This window comes from Delphinus delphis, chromosome 13 (genome assembly GCF_949987515.2).
Source record: "Delphinus delphis chromosome 13, mDelDel1.2, whole genome shotgun sequence".
Classification (NCBI taxonomy): Eukaryota; Metazoa; Chordata; class Mammalia; order Artiodactyla; family Delphinidae; genus Delphinus; species Delphinus delphis.
Window position 1 is genome coordinate 15,655,007 of NC_082695.1, and position 22,193 is coordinate 15,677,199.

At 39.7% G+C, this 22,193-nt stretch overlaps 1 protein-coding gene across 3 annotated transcripts in view; it reads left to right on the plus strand.

Annotated features, from left to right (window-relative positions):
• The window catches only part of HECTD4 (HECT domain E3 ubiquitin protein ligase 4), a 190,560-nt gene that overhangs the window by 88,389 nt on the left and 79,978 nt on the right, over window positions 1-22,193 (plus strand). The window contains exons 15-32 of one of the 3 annotated variants that reach the window (XM_060028153.1): window positions 646-751; window positions 1,347-1,467; window positions 2,154-2,282; window positions 4,292-4,416; window positions 5,980-6,133; window positions 6,592-6,692; window positions 8,282-8,480; window positions 10,576-10,722; window positions 11,849-11,953; window positions 13,030-13,193; window positions 13,792-14,025; window positions 15,016-15,208; window positions 15,402-15,506; window positions 15,976-16,064; window positions 16,451-16,626; window positions 19,102-19,237; window positions 19,331-19,472; window positions 19,562-19,728. In XM_060028153.1, coding sequence (XP_059884136.1) covers window positions 646-751; window positions 1,347-1,467; window positions 2,154-2,282; window positions 4,292-4,416; window positions 5,980-6,133; window positions 6,592-6,692; window positions 8,282-8,480; window positions 10,576-10,722; window positions 11,849-11,953; window positions 13,030-13,193; window positions 13,792-14,025; window positions 15,016-15,208; window positions 15,402-15,506; window positions 15,976-16,064; window positions 16,451-16,626; window positions 19,102-19,237; window positions 19,331-19,472; window positions 19,562-19,728 — 2,593 coding nt within the window. The remainder of the gene's footprint in view (window positions 1-645; window positions 752-1,346; window positions 1,468-2,153; window positions 2,283-4,291; window positions 4,417-5,979; window positions 6,134-6,591; window positions 6,693-8,281; window positions 8,481-10,575; window positions 10,723-11,848; window positions 11,954-13,029; window positions 13,194-13,791; window positions 14,026-15,015; window positions 15,209-15,401; window positions 15,507-15,975; window positions 16,065-16,450; window positions 16,627-19,101; window positions 19,238-19,330; window positions 19,473-19,561; window positions 19,729-22,193) is intronic. The other 2 variants (XM_060028154.1, XM_060028155.1) reach the window with 2 other exon arrangements.

Here is a 22,193-nt window from a genome sequence, read left to right on the forward strand (position 1 = left end):
TGTGTTTGTGTTTTCTACAGTTTTTTTTCCTGTAATTGATTTCTAATCTCATAGTGTTGTGGCTGGAAAAAATGCTTGATATGATTTCAGTGTTCTTAAATTTACCGAGGCTTGATCTCAGTGTTATTTTTAAAATGCACATATGCCAACACTTAAACTAGATGGAAAGCAGAAACCATGTTCTATGCATTGTCAAGTTTTATAAACCTCTTTCTATCCCCACTGTGTAGCATAATGTACCTCACTGTAGATGTTTAGTGAACATTAAAGATAATGATTTCTTGGGATTTCTAAGCCAGTTTTTTCCCCACACATTAAAATCCAACTTTTAAAGTTAGACTCAGTGACAATGACAAAATTCACCATGTTAAAGACACCCTGCATTTATAAGCAATATTAGTTTGAGGAATTAGAAATCACACTTCCTGAAATGTCAAGACAGTAACTACACTTAAATCAGGATGTACTGGTTAAAGAAAGTCTGACTGATTGTGATATAGTTTTTGCTGCTGTTGTTTGTGTAAGTACATATGCCTGGTGCCCCTAGGTTGTCGACAGTCTGCTCATTTAAAAACTTTTTTTAAATAACATCAGTTTTCTAAGTGTAATTATCAAGGTAGTTTATGGAGCTTTGTTCTGTGTTAGGAGAGAGAAATAGCGGCCTCTCCCAGCTGCGGGATGTGATCCTAACCAATTTAGCTGAACAGCTTCAAAACAACCGATTTGGCAGTGAGGAGGATGATCATTACAGGTGATGTGATGTCATGTTATTCACTGCTAGCCTCTTCTATGTGTTTTTCTCAGTAATTAATTTACAGTTAAATGTGTTTGATCAACTTTAGTCTCCTATAATATCCTATATGATAATTGGCGTGTTAAGTCTAAACTGTGGATCAGTTGAAAGATGATAAATCCCACAGTTGCCCTAAGAAATGATAATAGCACATTTCAGTTTAATGAGTAAAATAACTTGAGCCTGGAAGAAGGGTACTTAGCAGAAATAACAGGTGGAGCTTATTTAAGAAATCTTGGTGGAGGGTGTCATCAAATTGCTGGTCTGTGAGAGAGGGTGAAGGTGTGGTTCGAGCTGGTGAGGGGAAGAAGGTGTGTCTCTCAAGCTATTTATAAAATACTTGAATTAGGTGCTTAAGTACCATTGTGTTTCCATAAATTTGATTTAGGTAATATACCTAGTTGTTAGAATCATCACTGAGTAAGATGGTTTACTTAGAGAACCAGTGAATTTTGTATCTTCTATTTGTCATCTTGTACCCATTGTATAAATTTTATGCTTTTATTATTAAACCATTAGTATCTTATTGTTACATTTTTCCTGCATTTTAAAGACTAAATGACGAACTTTTACACTACATTCTGAAGATTGTTGTACGAGAATCCTGTATCTTAATCACCAAGTGCCAAACTGTCTCTAAAGATGATTTTCAAAAACTCCTTTCAACTGTGCCTGTAAGTAAAAATGTGTTTAATGAAAGCAAAATTATATCAAGTTTCCCTGTTTTCATTTTACTGTGTTGAAGTGTGTGTGTACACACATACTTTGCAAGGACAGACTTAATTGATGAAAGTCAATGAATGACTGTGCTTGTCTTAGAAATGTAGAAAAGACAAATCCACTTCAAGTCCTTTCTCGAAAGACTTTATTCCTCCTGCTTAAATGTCTTGGTGCGATAAATTGTTAGACTGAATTTGGATGTTTTCATTGTGTTTAAAATACTGGGTGGGGATTTCCCTTCTATTAATTTTTAATTTAACATTGTTTTCTAAACCATCAGTGTTTTACAGAGACTGATAAGAAATAAAAGATTCTTTTAAGGGTTTGGGTAGAGTCTTCTCTCATGGAGATGCATGTGAGGGGAAGAGTGGGTAGGAAGAATTAATTATTAAGAGGCAAAAATTCAAGTATTGAAGTGATTAGTGAGAAATATGTAGCAGAAGGCAGAAAGTTATGGTAAATGTGTCAAATTATGTATCAAAAGCCATGTGGAAATAAGTCACCTGAGAAACTAACTTGGTCTGTTTTCTGTACTTTCTCTTTTGCTTCCCTTGTCGAAATCTTTAAAAAACATGAGGATTACATGAGCCCTTCTTTCAGTAGGGTTTAGGTCATTTAAACGCCCTTATTTGTATTAAAGGCTGCATCCTCCTGCCTGCGCTATCTGATGGCAGTTCAGAACCACCTTCTCAGTAACACTGTTTTGATTAAACCTGATGAGAATGATGACAGTGACAACTCCTTGCAGGGAGAGACATTGAAGGTACAGGTAAACACCAAGCTTTATTCTAACGATGCTTTCTACCCAGTGTGTAAAGCACAGCTTAAATGGCTAAATTTCTGTGTATTATGACGTCAGATTTCACCATGTGGCTTATATTTTTGTGCGAGGTAATATTAGGTCGCTCATTTCATAGATTTTTATGTCATTGCACAGTGGTTACCATATTTGTGACACTCTCATAATGTGTTATCCACGTGCTCCTGTCAGTCTTTTTGTGCCTTTGTTTATTTTCATCTCTTTTTAAGAACTATAAAATACGGCACTTACAAGTGATCTCATACGCACCTGAAAGTTTTATATATAAATATATATATATATATCTGTATGTATATGTATATATGTATATAGATATAGATAAATCAGGGAGCATAACATTTTAAACAGTTTTGACATTTTGGCTGGTTTATTATGTTCTCTTGATTCAAATAATTTTAAAAGGTGATAATTTTCTCACAATCCTTATGTTGAATAATTTCTGAACCTATAGTTCATTCCATTTTCTATAATTATTTTTAAGTTAGCTTCTGTGTAAACTCAATAATTTGTTCCCACATAGCAATTTATAGCAATCCACAGATTTTTTTTTTTTATAGCCGTGGTTGTTATAATTTTGACAGATGCTTGAGGCTGTTGTTTGCATTGTTCTTCAGAATTTTATCTTTGTGGGAGAATTAGAGAAATCAATAACTTGATTCTTCCTTAAAATGTTGACTAAAACACACTGAAAAATTAACTAAGGAAGCCATAGTTAAAGATAAAAGCCACTATAGTTTGCCCTTTTCTTACCCCTTTTATGCATATATACTATATAAATAAGAGATTTTACATACCTGCTAGTTCATAGTTACGGGTTTATCTCATTATGTAATCAATTTTTAAACAGGCAGAAATACCTGAATTAATCATTTAAATTGCTGACACTATTTATTAACTTATCTTGCCTTAGTTTCCTAATCAGTAAAAAGGGGCCATAACATCTCCCTTGTGAGGCTGCAGTGAGGATTAGAGCTGAGGCCTGTGCAGTAGCTGGATGTGCTGCTGCCGGCATGTAGTCAGTAGGTGAAGGCCGATAGGATTGATTAGTATGACTTAAGCCATGATTTTTCTCGTCTAGTCAGTTCAGAATTCCTTTTTTCTTAATGATAAAAATATCTAAATAATACCCCAAAAAGACTCCAGAAAATTCCAACAATGAAAACCAATGTTTTTTATTTGAAAGGTTAAATGTTATAAGTTCTTAATTAACCCATGGAAGGAAATACTCTTGGTAAAGGCAGAGTAGGCTGGCTTATCTAGGAATTCTGGGAAAAATAAAAGATACAGATTTCACCTAAAGGGTTAGTCTGGTTGTATTTTTTTTTCCCCTAATAGAAAATAACTGTAAACTAAACATTTCTATGATCTTAACTAGTGTTTCTTAACACATTATTTAGTATTTGTACTCCCGTGAACTCTCCAATAGTTATTTTTAATGTTTAATAGCCTGTAACTGCCTGCTACTTTAGTTGAATTTTTTAACTTGCCTCTTTTCAAGTGTAATGGTTTAAATCATTAAGTAAAAAGGTCACTTGTACTGTTTCAGAATGTTGTGTTTTTGTCTCATTTTATTCACCGCCTATACATGCGCCTTTTACTGTTCTGTTTTTCTCTTTAGCTATCCTCATACCACCCAAGGCAATCTTCCACCTGGACATTTTCTGGGCTGGCCACCGGGAGCTCTCTTGTGCTGGAGGGGATGGGAGAAATGCCTTTTCTCCTGGGGACTCGGTGTGCTCCCCGTGAAATACTGCGTATTTCTGTCAGCACTCCAGACCTTAGCCTCCCAACTCAAATTGTTACTTGCCATCCTAGCGGAACTTACTGCTTTGGGCTTATCCTGGCCACCTCATTATTTAATTTGGAAATGCATCATTAAATACATCATTTCATGTTGTCATTGTAAGTGTATATTCATCACAAAGCTTAAAAATAATTTTATGATATTTTCTACCTAGGAGCTAAAGGTCAGTATTTTGGCTCTTGCCACCCAAATCCTGACTGGATGTGATGAAGTGTTGGAAATGCTACAGCAGGTCACAACTGCCCTCATAAATAGTGACATAGCTGACCGGGAGCAGAGGTGAGGAAATGGGTTGTGAACTGTGACCTGCTGCCATTCAGGAAGAAGAATTTGCTTATGAAAGGGAAATCTTTTAGAAGAGAACATCAAATGTTCATTTAATATAGAGGGATCTTTGTGAGAACAGGTTGAAATGGCAAGTGTTTCAAAGCCAAACACAGTTGAACTTTCAATTAATGGTGCTTTTAGGTGGGACTGGGCTGACAACCACGATCTAAGGGTAGCAAGGTGTGGTGGACACCATCGTCTCTGTCACTTGGGTCTTCTACCATCAACACTCCCAAATTGGCCTTTCCTTTAATTATCTAACTCAGCACTATGTGCACTTAGTTCCCTTATGGTAAGTACTTTAGGGAGGTAGAAGTGACTTAGTGATACAGATAATTAACTGCTATGCAAAAGACGACACTGACATGATATCTCAAGATTTTACGGTAATTTTATTTCTCCAAATACAGGAGTAATCTATGTATAGGGTAAACTTCTCTTTCCTGGTATTAAAGCTCTTTCTCCATACTCCCCATTAAAATTTCTGCTGTGGTTTATTGTCAAAGATGAGTTACATCCTGTGTTCATTGATGATTTCAGTGTTGAGATACTGATCTGAAACAATCATGCAGTGTGTTTTTCCTCCAGTAACCCTGTCTGTCCCATGTCCCTGTTTCTCGCCTACTCCCAGAGAATAGGTGGGCAGGTTGGAACTGAGAACAATATAATCCAGAAAGGTGTTGCACTGGGGCTTGTTAGGACATGTAAGGTTCACTGCTGGCACGTGGTGCAGATCTGCCCTGGGGAGGAAGTACAGTCTGAGAGCTGGGGAGACGTGGGGGTTGTTTCCGGTTCCAGCCCCAGTACCCTAAGCAGTTTTAGAGAATTTACATAACACACATGTTTCTTCGGGTGAGTCATATACCTTAATTCTTCTAGCAGAGGATTGGGATATTAAGAGTGTGATTTTAGGTGATCATTTCATAATACACACATATATCAAATCATTAATTGTACACCTTAAATTTATACAGTGATGTTAGTTATATATCAATAAAACCAGGGGGGAGAAAAAGAATGTGATTTTAAAGGCAGATTAAAAATCTGCCTGCCTCTGTCCCCGACAGGAACCAGTTTCTCTAGGTCAGAAGTGGGTATCGCTGCTCTGGGCAGCTGAGTCAGTGTTGTAGCCATTCACTGGCTCCTTATCAGAGACTCAGTGCAGCACTGTGACCTGCAGCCCCAGAGGCAAGGAGACTTGGCAGGTGGTAACTAGAGTAGCTGTTTGCATTTTAGAACCCATTTATAAAGTGCTTCGAAGGTGCTGTGAAATGCACCATGTAAACTTTTTGGGGGGCAAAATCACAGGTTGGAGGTGAAATCTATTACTAGATTTCTGTTCTCTCCCTCTCCTTCATGGTAGGTGGGAAATTTGTAGACTGAATTGCTGTAAAGGTAAGTGCTTAGCTAGTTTAAGGAGGTGCAGTTTAAGAGAATTTGTCAGATAAGAATGATAATAGTTTCTTTACATGCTTGGGAACTGCTTAAGCTGTGTGTTTTCTTGAACTTTCGTAGGTTAAAAGGCTTGGAACAAGTTACTAAGGCTACTATGCTCGGTCACCTTCTTCCTGTGTTACTGACCTCCCTGATGCATCCAAATTTACAGACTCTGACCATGGCCGATGCCCTGATGCCTCAGCTAGTGCAGCTGGTACTTTATACCAGTCAGGTATGATCCTAGGCGTGCCAAAGTGAACTGCTCTTCAGGAGCAGGAAATAAAGCGAAATAAAGGTGGAATGAAGAAAAACACTGTGTCATAAAAATAAGCTGAAATATTAAAGGAAAACATTTAATTTGTTTGACTGAATTACTTACTGCAATCTTTTAACAAATACTGATTGCCGGTCAGCTGTAAAAATGCTGTCTACGATGCAGCTGAGATCCTTTCATTATATTTAGTCTCCTGAGCCCTTGCTGGATATTGGTAACTAATATAAATGATATATTCCATTCCAGTGTTAAATAAAACAATATTAAGTGGTCTAAGTAGCAAAGCATTTCTTAGTGAAAGAGAGCAGGCTAGGATTGTAAAAAGATGATTTAAGTGAGAATTCTGAGTTTGGCTGTAGTACCATCCCAACAACTGACAGGTAAGCACTTTAGGACATGATGATTTTGTGTTTCAGACGGCTTTGCTGCTCAAAACCCAGTGTCCGGTTTTTGCTGAGGTGGGCTGTTCCCCATGTGGTGCATCAGACCAGAAGGGCAGGCTGTTCCCTGATGAGAGGTAAGGGATGCTGCTTCCTTGCAGGAACCTCTGCCACGTTTTCTTCTGGCGAAAGCCTAGTACTCCTTTTACAACAATGATTTTTCTAACTGGGAAAAGAAGGAGACTTCAGGGGCAAAATTTTACAGATAATTAGAGAATTGCTTTGGAGATTATAGGAACAGGTTAGAACAAATTTCCCCACAGATCAAGAGATCAGTTCAAAACTGAAAAGTTCTCATATACAAATAATGGAGATGTTTGACTTTGGCAAACAGTTTGACAGTTTTTTAAAAAGTAAACCTACATCTACCATATGACCCAGCTATTCCACTTCTAGGTATGTGCACAAAAGAAAAGAAAGCACAGATTCTTTGTGAAGGTTCATTAACAGCTTTAGTTAGAATAGGCCAAAACAAGAAACAACTCAAATGTCCATCAACAAGTAAAGGGGTAACACACTGTGGTATAGCCATACAATGGAATCCTACTCAGCAATAAAAAGGAATGAACTACTGATATTTTCAACAACACAGATGAGTCTTAGAATACTTATGCTGAGTGAAAGAAGCCAGAGCCACCTAAGAAGTACAAACTGTATGATTCTATTTATATAAAGCTCTAGAAAATACAAAGTAATTTCTAGTGAAATAAAGCAAAGAAGTGATCACCTGGATTACCAAGAGGATGGAGGAAACTTCACAGGTGTAACATATGGCCAAACTTACCAAATTGTACACTTTAAATATATGCCACTTATTATATGTCAATTACATCTCACTAAAGCCGTCTTTAAAAACATTGATCAGAAAGGAAGGACTTCGAGTTTCTCTAGAGCAGCGTGCTGTCCAGTTGAGCTTTGTGCGGTGATGAAAATTTGTATCTTTGTTGTTCGATGCTGTTGGCCACGGCCACGTGCTGTTACTGAGCACTTGCTATGTGGCCAATGTGAACAAGAAACTGAATTTTACACTGTGTTTCATTTAGATTCAACTTAAATGGCCACATTTGACGAAGTAGCCCCCACATTGGATAGCGCAGAGCTGAAAGGGAGTAAGAGAAATCCACAAGAGCTAAGTTTAGGATACAGGAGTTTGTATTCCACAGTCTTGGGCTGTGAAGTCCTTGAGAGTTCAAAGACAGTAGAGAAGAGGACCTTTGAAGGCACTTTAGTAAAAATTATAGTAAAAGTAGTCGTGCAGTCTCATGGGTTTTTCAACAATTGACATTTAGATATAAACAAAGGAAACTTTACAGGACACTTCCTGTGGGATTTGGAAAGTGGCCAATCTTAAAGGTCCTTTAGAGTATCTTTCCCCCCCCCACCCCCTACCCCCGAGGAATTTTAAATGAGAGTTGGCAAGATCTTCTCCTGGATATGAATTGGGATTCCCCCTTGAAAAAAGGGGGGGAAAATGCAAATATATTGTCTAACAAAGAAAAAAGAACCTTAGATACAGGAATGTTAAAAATGTTTCTGGTTACAGTGCTGTCATACTGTATGTTGTGGAAAATTAGAGCAAAATTTCTTAACCTTTTGTATTTTATTGTGTATACATTTTCCTTTCCTTGCTGTTAAGTTCAATCACTTTCTCTTTGTCTGGTTTTAGAATGCTGGAAGAGAAGGAAGAGCCAGGGTTTCTCACTGGTTTAAAGATTCCTGCTCCATGGGCTGCTGGGAAGACTGTGGAAACAGTCCATCCTGTCAGAGACAACTATAAATTTAAAGAAACTGTCCATATCCCCGGAGCTCGCTGCCTATACCTTAGATTTGATAGCAGATGCTCTTCACAATATGACTATGACAAAGTAAGCAAGAACTGATTTAGTATTGGTTTCACCTCTAATAAGCTGATTTCTTAGATGCTTCTTATTTTTCTTTGCTGCTGGTCACCATTCTTGACTTATTTCTGTCTGCAGATACCTCTTAGGAGAGCTTCTTAAGATAATGCCTTGAAGGGTAGTGACTGGGGGAGTCAGAGCCAGCACCTCTGCAGTCTGAGAACAGTGTTTTAATGATGTGTTGAAAGTGGACTTTTGTAAGCTTTCAAAGATGTAGATCCAAGTCAAAGGAAATTTTCTTTTCCATGCTGTTTCACTCTTGCCTTCCCTCGGTGCTTGGAATTCCTGTAGATGTGGGTGTCCACTCATCTAAAAAGGTCTTACTGCCCAATTCTTGGGGCTTCTCATGTATCTTTTGGGAGAAGGTGGCTTTTTAGAAGGGTTTCAGATGTGCCTAGGATCTGGTTTATATTTATTTAAATTATTTGTTCTTCTTTGCCATTACCTCAGGGCCCACATAGATTTTGAGGAAATATAGTTTCCAACCTAGTGGCTGAACAATTATAAGTAAAAGGAATCATGTTAGGGGTTGAAGTATTTTCTTCTGTCTCTAATTGTTGCATTGTAAACCATCGTGTTGAACCTACAAGGAAAGGCTAATGAAATTGTGATGTGTAATGTATAAGAACAACTGCAGGATTGTCTGATAGTGTTTTATGTACACAGGATTTTTTTTTGTAGATTGTTAGCTATCTTGTCTTTTTCTCTGAACTATAAGGGCAAATGGTCTTAAATCCCATCAAGGGAGAGTTTTAGGGTAAAAATAGGGAACTTCTTAACTGTGTATACTGAGATGGTGAAACACATTATTGGGCAAGTTATAGAATCCTCTTTCCCCTTATCTTTTAGGGTAGTGAAGATTCCCAGATGTCTGGAGGGGTTTAAGACTTGCCCCTCAAACTCTCACCTTAGCTGGAAGCAAGAGAATTTAGAAAATTCTTTAGTGGGCCTTTCAAAAAATATATCTCCTGGCATCAGTCTTTCCCACTTCACAGCTCCTGGCAGTAGCTACCCCCATTTCCTACATTCAAATAATATGACTGTTTAAAATGGAAATGGAAGAGGTTGCCATTTTAGAGGGTGTCATTTTGTTTCTCCTTTAAAAAACAGTAACTTGCATCTTCTGATGTAAGCTAACCTCCACGTGCTGTAGACATTAGTGTTAAATGTGGAGGCTTACTACATGGACAAAAGTAACTCTTACTTTTCCAGTGGTCCCTGGCTGGTGTCCCCCAAAGGTGCAGAAGGGTAAGAAATCACAAAATGATTAAGCATCCAGGGCTAAAAGTGCAGCTTTTAGATCCAAACTGAGCTCAGAGGTGGTCACAGTGTGCAATACAAGACAGAATTAGGTATTTACAGAAGCCAGAGCCTTATTCTTCCTATGAAAGTATTTGAGTGCCAAATGATGTCTAAATGTTTTTTCCTCCATATTAGAAAGTTGGTTAATTGTATATAAATGAATAGCTTTCATTGAAGAAAAATATTGATACATGAAAACTGACCCAAGAAGAAGCAGCCCCCTTTCTGGCCCAAATTTGTGTCATTTCTTTTTATACCATTAAGCAACATTCTAAGAATATATGGCTTATTTTCAATTTGTTGCATTTTTAAAAAATCCTTATTCATTGAATTTTTTTTTTACTTTCATTTTTTATGTTAGGTATAACCATCTTGCCATCTGTATTTGTTCACTTTATTAATTTTGGGGAGGATTTAAGGGGGCAAACTATACCTGTTATTAATGGGCTATATGTCATTACTTAGGATTAAAATAGCTACTTTTAAAAATACATATAATAGCTGAGTATAACTATTTTAATGTGAGGTCCCCAAGCCAATTAAATTGCAGTAATATTTGATACTACTCTGTGGCTGCCCTGTAAATACCAATGGCTGGTTGCATCTAAACAAGTATCAGTTGTACTTAAAAAAAAAAAAAAAAAAAATCGGGAAATATTAGTTATACTGACACCAGTGCCTGGTTATAAATGTATTTTTAAACAAACATTTTTTTGCAGCCTTTTTATTTGTAGATGTTGTTTTTGTTTTTCTTTTACAGTCTAACAGTATATTTTCTGTTTTGAAGTTGGTGATATACGCGGGGCCTAACACAAACAGTAGGAAGGTTGCTGAGTATGGAGGCAACACACTGGGATATGGCAGCCGTAGTGTCTTAGGAACTGGTTGGCCGAAAGACTTGGTGAAGGTATGGTATCCAGGCACATTTGCTTCCTAGAAAAGAAAATGAACTTGCATTCCCCGTGGGCCCAAGTATTAACTCTATTTCTAGAAGACATTTGCCACGGGGGCTTTTGTTGAGGTGGGGCTACCTCGGTAGGCCTGTAAACTCACTACTTTGTTCAGAATGACCCTCCTTTCGCTCGTAAGGCATCAGACCCCTATCCGCTCCAGAACTTGTATCTATCTGTTCCATAGGTTACTCCATGGGCTGAGGTTGTCACAGCATTTCTTTCCCTGTCCATTGAAAGGACTGCTAGTTCTTCCCACTCACTTATTCTCTAGACTCCCTTATGATGGGTGTCCTAGAACCATAGGGCCATTGCCGTTTTAAAATGTGGAATCAGTGTTTTCAAATGAATTGGGGCCTTTGGAGCAAAAATAACTATCCATTCTCAGACTGATGAGATTGGAGCCATGCTTTGTAATGTGGGCCCTTGAACTATAACATATCTACCTAGAATATGAATATGAACTGAAATGCCCACTAAAACCTGAAAACCTCTCCAGAGTCTGCTCCCAGAGCCTTTATCTCACATATATTATGTACCCTCTTTAATTCAGCCATAGGCAGCAAGTTACCTCCAGAGGTATAGTCCAGATGCGTCCAAATCTGGATCAGCACAATACTTTTAATCGTTCTCTGATTTCCTGCATTTTGTTTCTTACTCATGGTATTGATTCAGCAATACAGAGCAAGGTCTTTCATCACTCTGTGTTCTTCAAGCTAATGGCTATTTGCCCACCTTATTGGCACAAGTGAGGTGGTGAGATGGAGGAGGGGGAGGGCAGAAAGTGTAGAAATCTGAGGATTTTATTGAAATTACGTTCAAGATTTGATCTTTACTCTGATCCTGCTATTGGGCAATCGTGGCCATTTCACAGATGCCTCATTCCCAAAGCTACCTGGTCAGGAGAGACAGCTGAAAGGTTGGCATCCAGATGAGAGGGGATGGAATTTGAATCAAAAAGCGAGTGAGAAAAGAAGTGAAATGTTGGCTGTGGTCCCTCTGAAAGTATATCTCTGAAATTCATTGCTTTCTTGAAAATTGTGTCTTGTTTTTAAAGTGCATTTTCCCCCCTTAAATTTTAAGGTGGAAGGAGATACAGTCACCTTCTCCTTTGAAATGAGAAGTGGCCGTGAACACAACACTCCCGATAAAGCTATGTGGGGCTTTGCTTGCACAGTTCGCGCTCAGGTACTTGAATCTAACCACTGCTGTGGGCATAGTGTACTTTTTCCTGTGTGCCTTGGTTATGTACATCATATTTGCCTTGGAAACGAGGCAAAATATGAGCTGCTGTTTCATCCATCTCTTCCATTTGGCAGCAGTAGACCACTAATAGAAGTAGTAGTTGTATGGACTAAAACTAGCTGGGACCTAAAATCAATACAGCACCACAGAAAGAATCCCTTGCTAGGGGCTCCGTCTTCAAAGCCTGGAGAGGTGGTCTGCCTCCAGCATCTTTCCAGAGGGTGAGGAAGACTCGAACACCTGGTAGAAGTGAGCCCTTGGATTCTGGGTTTTAAGAGTAGTAGAATCGGATTATTTTTATTCTGTTCCCAAAGGCTCTTCTTGCTAGTCTAGATCTGTCTTTGCTTAATTACTCATGTTACACTCTGTATATAGGTTTAATCTACTCCTTTTAACAGTACCAGTTACCTTCCTCTCAGGAATCTATTTAAATAAATTAAATCTATTTAAATAAATTAAAACGTATTTTCAGACTTGGCGGTTGCTTAAGTTTAACCAAGCCAAGGATCTCTGGAGTGGGATTATCTGCTAGAATGTAAGCTCCATGAGGGCAGGCCTCTTTGTTTTGTTCTCTGCTTTATCTCAGGCACCTAGAACAATGGCTGGTACACAGTAGGCACTCAATAAATATTTATTGAATGAATTCAATGTAATCATTGACAGCATCTTCGTTCAAGCACAGAATGGAGGTGACAAAATGAAATAGTGATTTATACCTGGATAGGTACAGCAGAGAGGAAGCTATCCAAAAAATCTTGCATGTGATTTATGCTGTTTCTAATATGGAGTCTTACTGACTCTTCTCTCTCCAGAATTGTGTTGAGACTTCACTCTGTGGTCATTCCAGTGCCGCCGTCTATCTACTCATGGTGTTGGGTGCTGTCTCTGTGTCCCGTAGCAATGATACTTGATACTGCTCCATGAGCCCCTGTGGTTGGGGACAGTGCAGAGTGGTGCAGCGCAGGTGAAGTGCTCCTCCGTGTAACTGACCAGTCTGGTTTGCCCTGTCTGCATTGTAGGAGTCTTCAGAGGATGTGTCGGGAGGCTTACCTTTTCTGGTAGACCTGGCTTTAGGTCTGTCTGTGTTAGCTTGTTCTATGTTAAGAATCCTATACAACGGACCAGAAATTACCAAAGAAGAAGAAGCCTGTCAGGAGCTGCTGCGATCCAAACTTTTACAAAGGTAAGAAAAGGCTCAAATTGGACTAGTTTTGCTCGCAAAGGAAAAAGGACTTTATGTGGAAAACTACTTTTAGTACATTTCCCAGCTGATTGTGCCTACTGCTTGCCAATCCATGGGTTGGATACCATGGGTATCGCTGTGTCTAAGAAATAAGATGAAGATTACATCAAAGTGCCTTGTGGTCCTTACTTTACTAAGTTTGAAATTACACCCTTGATCTGTGTAAGCTTTTCTCCAACCCAAATACTGTATACTTAAAGAATCCCCAAAAGGATGGGAAGATGGACAATAAAGCAAACATAGCAAAGTGTTCCTTCTGGAATCTTGGCTGTGGGTATATGAGTGTTAGCTGTGTAATTCTTCCAACTTTTCTGTATATTTAAAAGTTTTCATAATAAAATGTTGGGGAGGAGGTAGAGTCCCAAAGATGGGGTTTCATATAATGCTTATTTTTCTTTAGCCTCTGGAGGAGGTTTGATGAATAAATACTTAATACATAATGTGATCCTTCAAATGTTGAATATCGATATATCTGCAAACTTCAAGTAGCTTTCCAGATAGAAGAGGAAGTGAAGAATCTCTTCTTCTTTATGTTCAGGTGCCAGTGGCAGGTGGAGGCCAATGGTGTGATCTCCCCTGCCCTTACTCCAAGCCCGTCTCCACTGCCTCTGACCATTGAGGAAGACAGAGAATTCACTTACCCCTCTGACGTCCTCGTGCCTCCTGTTGGAAACTACTTTGACCTGCCCCGGATCAGGCTGCCTCCAGGAATCATGATAAAGCTCAGGGAAATTTCTGGGCGTGCCAGACCTCAATTTAGACCAAGTATAAAGTATGTTGCTATACAGCACTTTATTTTCCCAATGAAAAAATGTTTAAACAAGCGAAGGGGGTGTGTTTCTTCTTGTAGTCTAGCAGATGAACCTTTCATTTTACATGTACTTGATGAATGTTAACCAGGTGCTCTGGAGAGTACCCCCAGGTGGTGTTCCAGGTCGGTGGGTTAAAAGCGTGGGCTCAGCAACGTTAGTATCGCCTGAGAACTTGTCAGTTCTTGGGCCCCATTTCACACCTGCTGAATCAGAACCTCTGAGGATGGGGCCCAGTAGTAATCTGTGTCTTGACAGGTTTTCCATATGATTCTGATGCATGCTAACATTTGACAAATTCTAGGTTTTTCTCAGGTGGTTTGACCTTCTACTTGAAGGTAGTCATCAACTTTGGTTTCCATAGGGTTTAGAGACATTTCTTTATTTTCAACGCCTGGAGAGATGGTAATCTTTAATCTAGAATGTGAGGTCTTGCAATGTCTTTGTGGTATTCTAGTTTAAAGTTAAGTCTGTTTTGCAGGCCTCTGTTCTGCCTTCTGAGGCAAGATTGGCCATTTCAGAGAGAAGAATTTGAAGAATAGATGAAATTTAACATGAAAAAATACAAAAGCACCATTGTTTTCAGCCCAACATCCATACGCCCAAAATACTACCAGCCATAATACTGCATAAAATTAATTGGCAGATACATCGTGCCAAAGATCTTTTATTAAGCTCAGACCTATTCCAGCTCTAATATAACACCAGCTCAAAATATACAAATCATAGAAAATGAAGTCTGTTTAATTTTGATTTTCAGCTTCATTGGCCAATGTCAGTTTTATCAGGTAAATATATCAAATTATTGCCAACTTGTAATAAAGAAAGTGTGGTGAATATTTAACATACTTAAATCAAAGCGTACACTCTTCCATCTATAAAATACAGTATTGGTAAGTTGAGAACTTACCAATTCTAGTCATATAGCTGACTGGTTTCCCTTGTGATCGCAGAGAAGTAATCCAGCCAGACGTGATGGAGGAAATGGTGGTATCATGTGTCATTAAGCACTTGAACTTGGTTGATGCACTGCAGTCCCTAATAAATTTCCAGTATCAAGAAGAACATGCTGAGGAATATGATTTATTGTGTAAAATCATGGGAGAGACATTTAAGAAACTCAATGCCATGGAGAGACAGCTGCAGGTAAGTGAAAGTTAAAACATTTAGATGTCTCTTATAACTGTGGGAGATGACTTCTTTCCTAGAAATTTAATGAAGTTTAAAAAGTGATCTGAATTTTAAAAAGATTATTGCAACTAAAATTTCTGAATTTACAGATTGCATTTGTTTTTATTTTGCATCTAGTTTCACGTTGTTTTATATTTTAATGTGTCAGAGTGTTGCAGAATTGGAACAGAAATGGCAAAGTGAGGTTGATGATGCCACACAGGGGAAACTGGAGAACAACATGCCTTTCTTCTATGATTACCATTTTAATGAGGTGAGCAAGCTGTATGACTCATCACTGGGGCATTGCTATTTGTAGTACAATGGTATATACTGTGTGTGTAGAGATAACATCATTTTTAAAATGTTGCATACCTTGAAACATATCCATTGTTTAAAAAGGGTTAAATAAGGTTGATTAGATTAGCATGTCAATGATACAAAGAATAAGTTACTCCTTATTAAGTTTTATAAAGCAGTTATCATCATTATCAAATTCTGCTTTCAAGCCTTTAAAAAAAAATAAAAGAGTTATAAGCACTGAAGAAATCCCCAGAAAGTAGTCATTGCCATTTTTAATCATTAAAATATCAAATAGTAACTTACAAATGTGCTTCTGGTGTAGAAATATGGACCAAAGGTGGGTTTTTTCCCTGAAATTTTCTGTTCCTTTTAACACGTACAGTAAAACTCAGTTTTTGCAGATTCTGCATATGATCTTTTCTTGATTTTTCCTTCTTTAGAACAAAATGAAAGAACTAGAACTTTTGTGTTCAATGAAGGAAGTCTCCTTTGATGGAAATGATCTTGAAAACATGGTCCTGTCTCTGAGGTTAGTGATGTTAGTAACTGTGTAAAGCTAATTTATCACTTTGATGCTCAAAACAAAATGCAAAGATCTCATCTCTTAACAGATATTTTAAAAAATATTGTGCATTCAACTAAATATTTTAGAGTTGGAACTTATTTGGTATTTGGAAACTTTGATTTTAGCCTTCAGAAGTTAGCATATAGGCACTTGAAACTGGGCAAAAGGAACTAAAACTGGCCACAGTTCATAGCACGGCTCTCCTCGGATGGGGAAGGGGGAAGGCGAGCAATATTTATCAGATTACTTTTGCTTAGGTTCCCCTCTATCTTCTCATATCCTTTGTAATGAAACACTTTAGTTTTGGTAAACCAGAGGACAACTAAATGCACATCAGTCTTTCTTTATAGGGAGAAGTTCCTACAAGAAGTGAATTCTCTTATTCAGAAACCCTCGCACCCACTGGCTAAAACGAAGACGTTAGTGAAGAGTCTAATGAACCGAGCTGAGCTGTTGCTGCACGTCACCATTGCGGCCCAGTCCGGCCTCACAAGAAGCATCTCAGGGACCCCCGCAGAAACACCGGGTACTGCTGACAGCCAGCCCTGAAAGGCTGTCTGCGCTAGTCTGTTCATAAAACATACATCAGCTGCTTTAAAAAAAAAAAGAAAAAGAAAAGAAAATCACTCTTGTGTACTCGTAGAAAGGAAAAAAAGGAAATTTCAACTTTTTAATTTTGCCTTTTACTTTTTCCAGCCAAGAAGTACTTTTCATTGAATTCATGTGGTGTTTTGTGAGTCATCTGAGCATCAGGGGTGCCTCGTCATTTGCCTTGTTTAGTTTTGAGGGGAAGCATCTAAGGAGCCCAATAACATGTATTTTTATAATCCCAGTGCCCCTCATTTTTAGATTATGGATTGTCATTTTCATAGTAACATATAATTAGTCAACATTGTGAATCCTGGAATGCATCATATTTTTCTCTTTACTTGAAGCTGAGTTTGCATTTCCTCTTTAGTAATTATGTGGAACCTTCTAGCATGAATTTCCACTATTAATTTTTTTCCTAGTCACATTCTTTTTTAAATTAATTTATTTTATTTATTTATTTGTGGCTGTGTTGGGTCTTCGTTGCTGCGCGTGGGCTTTCTCTAGTTGCGGCGAGCAAGGGCTACTCTTCATTGTGGTGTGCGGGCTTCTCATTGTGGTGGCTTCTCTTGTTGCGGAGCACGGGCTCTAGGCATGCAGGCTTCAGTAGTTGTGGCTCACGGGCTCTGGAGTGCAGGCTCAGTAGTTGTGGCGCATGGGCTTAGTTGCTCCGTGGCATGTGGGATCTTCCTGGACCAGGGCTCAAACCCGTGTCCCCTGCATTGGCAGGCAGATTCTTAACCACTGCGCCACCAGGGAAGCCCTCCTGGTCACATTTTAATTGCTAGCTTGAAAACGCATTTCTCAGGGAAATCAACGAGTCTTCTTACTTAAGCCAGATCCACACACTGGGCAGAGCCCATAATAGCAAGTGTTAATTCTTACCCTGAGAGAAGAAGTCATAAACATGTTCTTTTCTTCTTTTTTTTTTTAATTTATTTTATTTATTTTTATTTTTGGCTGCGTTGGGTCTTCATTGCGGTGCGCGGGCTTCTCATTGCAGTGGCTTCTCTTATTGCGGAGCACGGCGCGCGGGCTTCAGTAGTTGTGGCGCACGGGCTTAGTTGCTCCGCGGCATGTGCGATCTGCCTGGGCCAGGGCTTGAACCTGTGTCCTCTGCATTGGCAGGCAGATTCTTAACCACTGCGCCACGAGGGAAGCCCATAAACGTGTTCTTAAATGAAAGACTCCATGTTGTCTAGACCCATTGCCCGATGGACACTGTGGAGCAAGTGAACTTGTTTTCATCCCATCTGATTGCCCAGGGCTCCTCTCACTAGGGAGAGAAGTCTAGGATGACTCCCAGGTTTCTGACCCCAGTAATAGGGTTCCCCTGCAGCAGGGGAAGCATGCCAGGTGTGCAGTATGAACACATGCTAAGATGGTCAGCTACACCATGTCCCTGGCCACATTAGCCCGTGTTCATTGAAGGTCCCATGAAAGACTTACCCACTCAGTAAGCCTGGTGGTGCTTTCCAAGAGGCTTTTGGCATTAGAGATGATGAACCAGTAGTTTCCTAAGAGACAATGTCTTCAAAAATTATAATTTTTTTAGATTGAAGCTATCTAACCATTTTTAAGACAGATTCAAAATGACCTCAACTTTCTTAACATCTTTTTTTCTTTACCTATCTTCACATGCAGTTTTGTCTGCTTCCATTAAAGTGTTCCTTTACAAAACAACTATTTCCTTGATAGGAGTGTATATCTTATAGGAAGGGCTGGTCAGATTCTAGCTAAAGTGTGATATTTACTCACATCAACTATGATCAAAGCAGAGGTATCACCAAATGGCAGTAAGTCAGCTAAATAAAGCCAGCATTAAAGGGGGAACAAAGGCCATCTCTTAAAAAAAAAAAAAAAAAAAAGGATCTGGATTTATTTGAATTAAGATTTTTTGCTTCCAGAAATTACTTTCTCTGTCCTCTCTTGCTTTCTGGAATGCTTAATATTAAAGTTAACACTGATGGTTTACGAAATTAAATGAATTTTTCAGCCTTTCTTTGGAAACCCAATTTGATAAAAAGAGTTTAGTTTTTCAAGATAAAGTAATTTTTAACCTTGATATTCGAGGTTTTAAACCTCAGTATTCAAGGTTTTAAAAAATTGGCCTAGGGAATTCCCTGGCAGTCCAGTGGTTAGGACTCTGCACTTTCACTGCTGAAGGCCTGGGTTCAGTCCCTGGTTAGAGAACTAAGATCCCACAAGCTGTGCGGCACGGTGCCCCCTGCCCCCCCAAAAAAAAATTGGCCTAAAAATCATCTGTGTGCTGTGCTAGCTGGTTTGGTGGCTGAACTGGAAAGCAAAGATACTCTTAGACAGTTCGGTGGTTCCTTGTTACTTTTCGCTGTTGCTGCCATCCTTACAAATAGGATAGCAGATATGTCAACGTTCTTCTTCCTCTCTGTTCCAGCTTGTAAATCAGCCTCTGAAACAAAGGTGATATCTCATGCTGTGCGGCAGCCTGTTTTTCTTCGCAGCATGTCGGCTCCTTCTGACCTGGAAATGATTGGTAACGAAGATTTGGAATTTACTAGAGCAAATCAGAGGTAAATAGCTAATGGCCAAGGTCGGATTCCCACCTGCGGCTGAGCGCTGTCATCGCAACACACTCCCTGAGCGGCTTTCTTGTTTGGCTGTAGGCGGCGCCACGTGACCAGCCACCGCAGCAGCTCCTTCACGCTCCTGCAGTCATTGGCCATCGAGGACAGCAGGGATAAGCCCACCTACAGCGTCCTGCTGGGGCAGCTGTTTGCTTTCATCGGCACCAACCCTGACCAAGCTGTACGTCACATTTTGCCGACCACAGGTGGATAGCACGAGGGGTCGTGTGACAGCAGGAGTCAGGTGTACTTCCTTTTCATGCGTTTCAGGTGTCCAGCAGCAGCTTTCTTTTGGCTGCGCAGACAAGGTGGCGGCGGGGAAACACTCGCAAGCAGGCGCTGGTGCACATGCGGGAATTGCTGACGGCTGCCGTGCGAGTCGGGGGAGTGACACATCTTGTGGGTCCGGTGACAATGGTCCTTCAGGGAGGACCCAGGTCAGTTGTTTCTGTTAGTTTATACTGTCCTGTCTGGAATGGGCAAAAGCCATTTCAGAGATTACTCTTGGAGCAAGATCTTAGATTTTAATGTTTTCCCATAAAATAATATACTTTAACAAAACTGGTACAGGATTTAATTTTAAAAATTCAGCACATATAACAGAAAGTAAAAGTCTCCTTCCCTTCCCTTCCTAAATTTCACTCTGTTCATTAAGAGCTTGTTGTATCAACTATGCATACGTAATAGCTATTTCATTCTCTTTGTATGCTTGAGTGTGTATGTGTATGATTTTTTTAAAGCTCAATTCAGATTATATTACACAGACCTTACTGTAATCAGTTGTTTTCCTCAATATATCTTGGATATCTGTGTCTTTTCATGTTAATATGTATAGATCTGCATTATAGCTTTTAAGAACTTCATGGACCTCAGTTGTATAGGTGGTTATATTTTATTTAACTCATCCACTACTGATGGACACATAGTTTCATTTATTTATTTATTTTGTGGTACCCGGGCCTCTCACTGCTGTGGCCTCTCCCGTTGCGGAGCACAGGCTCCGGACGCATAGGCTCAGCAGCCATGGCTCACCGGCCCAGCCGCTCCGCGGCATGTGGGATCCTCCCAGACCGGGGCATGAACCCGTGTCCCCTGCACCAGTAGGTGGACTCTCAACCACTGCGCCACCAGGGAAGCCCTAGGTTCATTTATTGTTTCTTTCTCTCTTTCACTTTCCCTCTCCTTCCTTTCTTCCACCCTTCCTTTCTTCCTTCTTTCTGTTTTGGTTTCCTTTTGCATTAACAATAGTGCTGCAGTCAACAACCTTATATCCCTATATTTTTGGTGCTTATTTTTACTAGATCAAATTTCTTTTCTTTTTTTTTGAATTTATTTATTTATTTTTGGCTGCGTTGGGTCTTCATTGCTGCACACAGGCTTTCTCTAGTTTCCTGGAGCGGGGGCTGCTCTTTGCTGCGGAAGAAACAAAATTTTAGTTCTTGCTCACGTCCATTGCAGGTCTGTCTTGGCTCATGGTAATCACAGAGAGCTCAGGACAGAGGAGGAGACCACCATCTCGAAAGCTTTCAGGGCCCTTGTCAGAGCTCTGGCTCGTTGGCCAGACTAGTCACATGCCCACCCAACCGCAGCGGTGCCCAGAGGCGTAGTGAGTAACACTAGTGACTGCCACAGCTTACTTCCAGAGTAGTTTCTCTGTAACAGTGGCAGCATTATTCCTTTTTCCCTCATTACATTTCCCTCATGACATTATTAATGCCATGTGTCAGACGTCTAAAAAAAAATGCAGAAAATCCCAAAGTATAAAATAAAAATGACCTGTAAATCTAGCATCTTAAAATAAAACCTATTAATGTTTTAGTGTATTTGTTCAGTCTTTAGTCTAACCGTAGTTATCTCCTATAATGTTTTTAGTGCTCGGATAGCACTGCATCATATCCCTGGACCTTTTTTAAGCCAATTTCCTATTTTTAAGCCTTAGTTTTTATTTATTTTTACTATTATAAACAATATTATGTTGTATATCTTTGTAGATAAGTCCGATAGTTCTAGTTTTCAGCTAACATTAATTGCCATAGAATCTATCCCAGGTTGTGTTTTTACATTGGGAAAGTCTTATTTCCCAACAGGATTCTCACATTCTGCTCATAATCAGAGTACGAACTTGCAAAGGACGCTTCGCTAATTTATTTGTGTCTTGGTTTTCTCACTAGTGCAATTGTATTTACAGTATTCAGTGCTGCATGGAATGTCGTAGCCATGCCTCAAATGAATGGTTTCATTATTAAATAAGTTTGGGAAATGTTGGGTGCCATTCTCTTGCTCCTAGAGATATGAAAGACTTTAACCTTAAAAGGTTCTGAGTAGTCCTGCAGTGAGGAACCCAGCTTACCTTTACCTAACGTGGGATTTCCCAGACTTTTCTCTTTTTTTTGGCTGTGTTGGGTCTTCGTTGCTGCACACGGGCTTTCTGTAGTTGTGGCGGGCGGAGGCTACTCTTCATTGCAGTGCGCGGGCTTCTCATTGTGGTGTCTTCTCTTGTTGTGGAGCATGGGCTCTAGGGGCACGGGCTTCAGAAGTTGTGGCACAGAGGCTCTAGAGCGCACGCTCAGTAGTTGTGGCGCACGGGCTTAGCTGCTCCGTGGCATGTGGGATCTTCCTGGGCCAGGGGTCGAACCCCTGTCCCCTGCATTGGCAGGCGGATGCTTAACCACTGCACCACCAGCGAAGCCCTCCCAGACTTTTCTTGAGTGTGGGCGTTGTCTTTGAGGCACACTTAGAAATCCTGCCCAACAGCCTTCTGTGATCCTGCAGTTTGGGAAACACTGATCTCCAAGATTCCTTCAGTTCTGGATTCATCTAGACACTCTTGGGTTTCTCAGAAGAACTCTCTTGCTCTTGTGTTCACTATCGCCGTTCTTGACATGGTTGAGGAAGTCTGAGC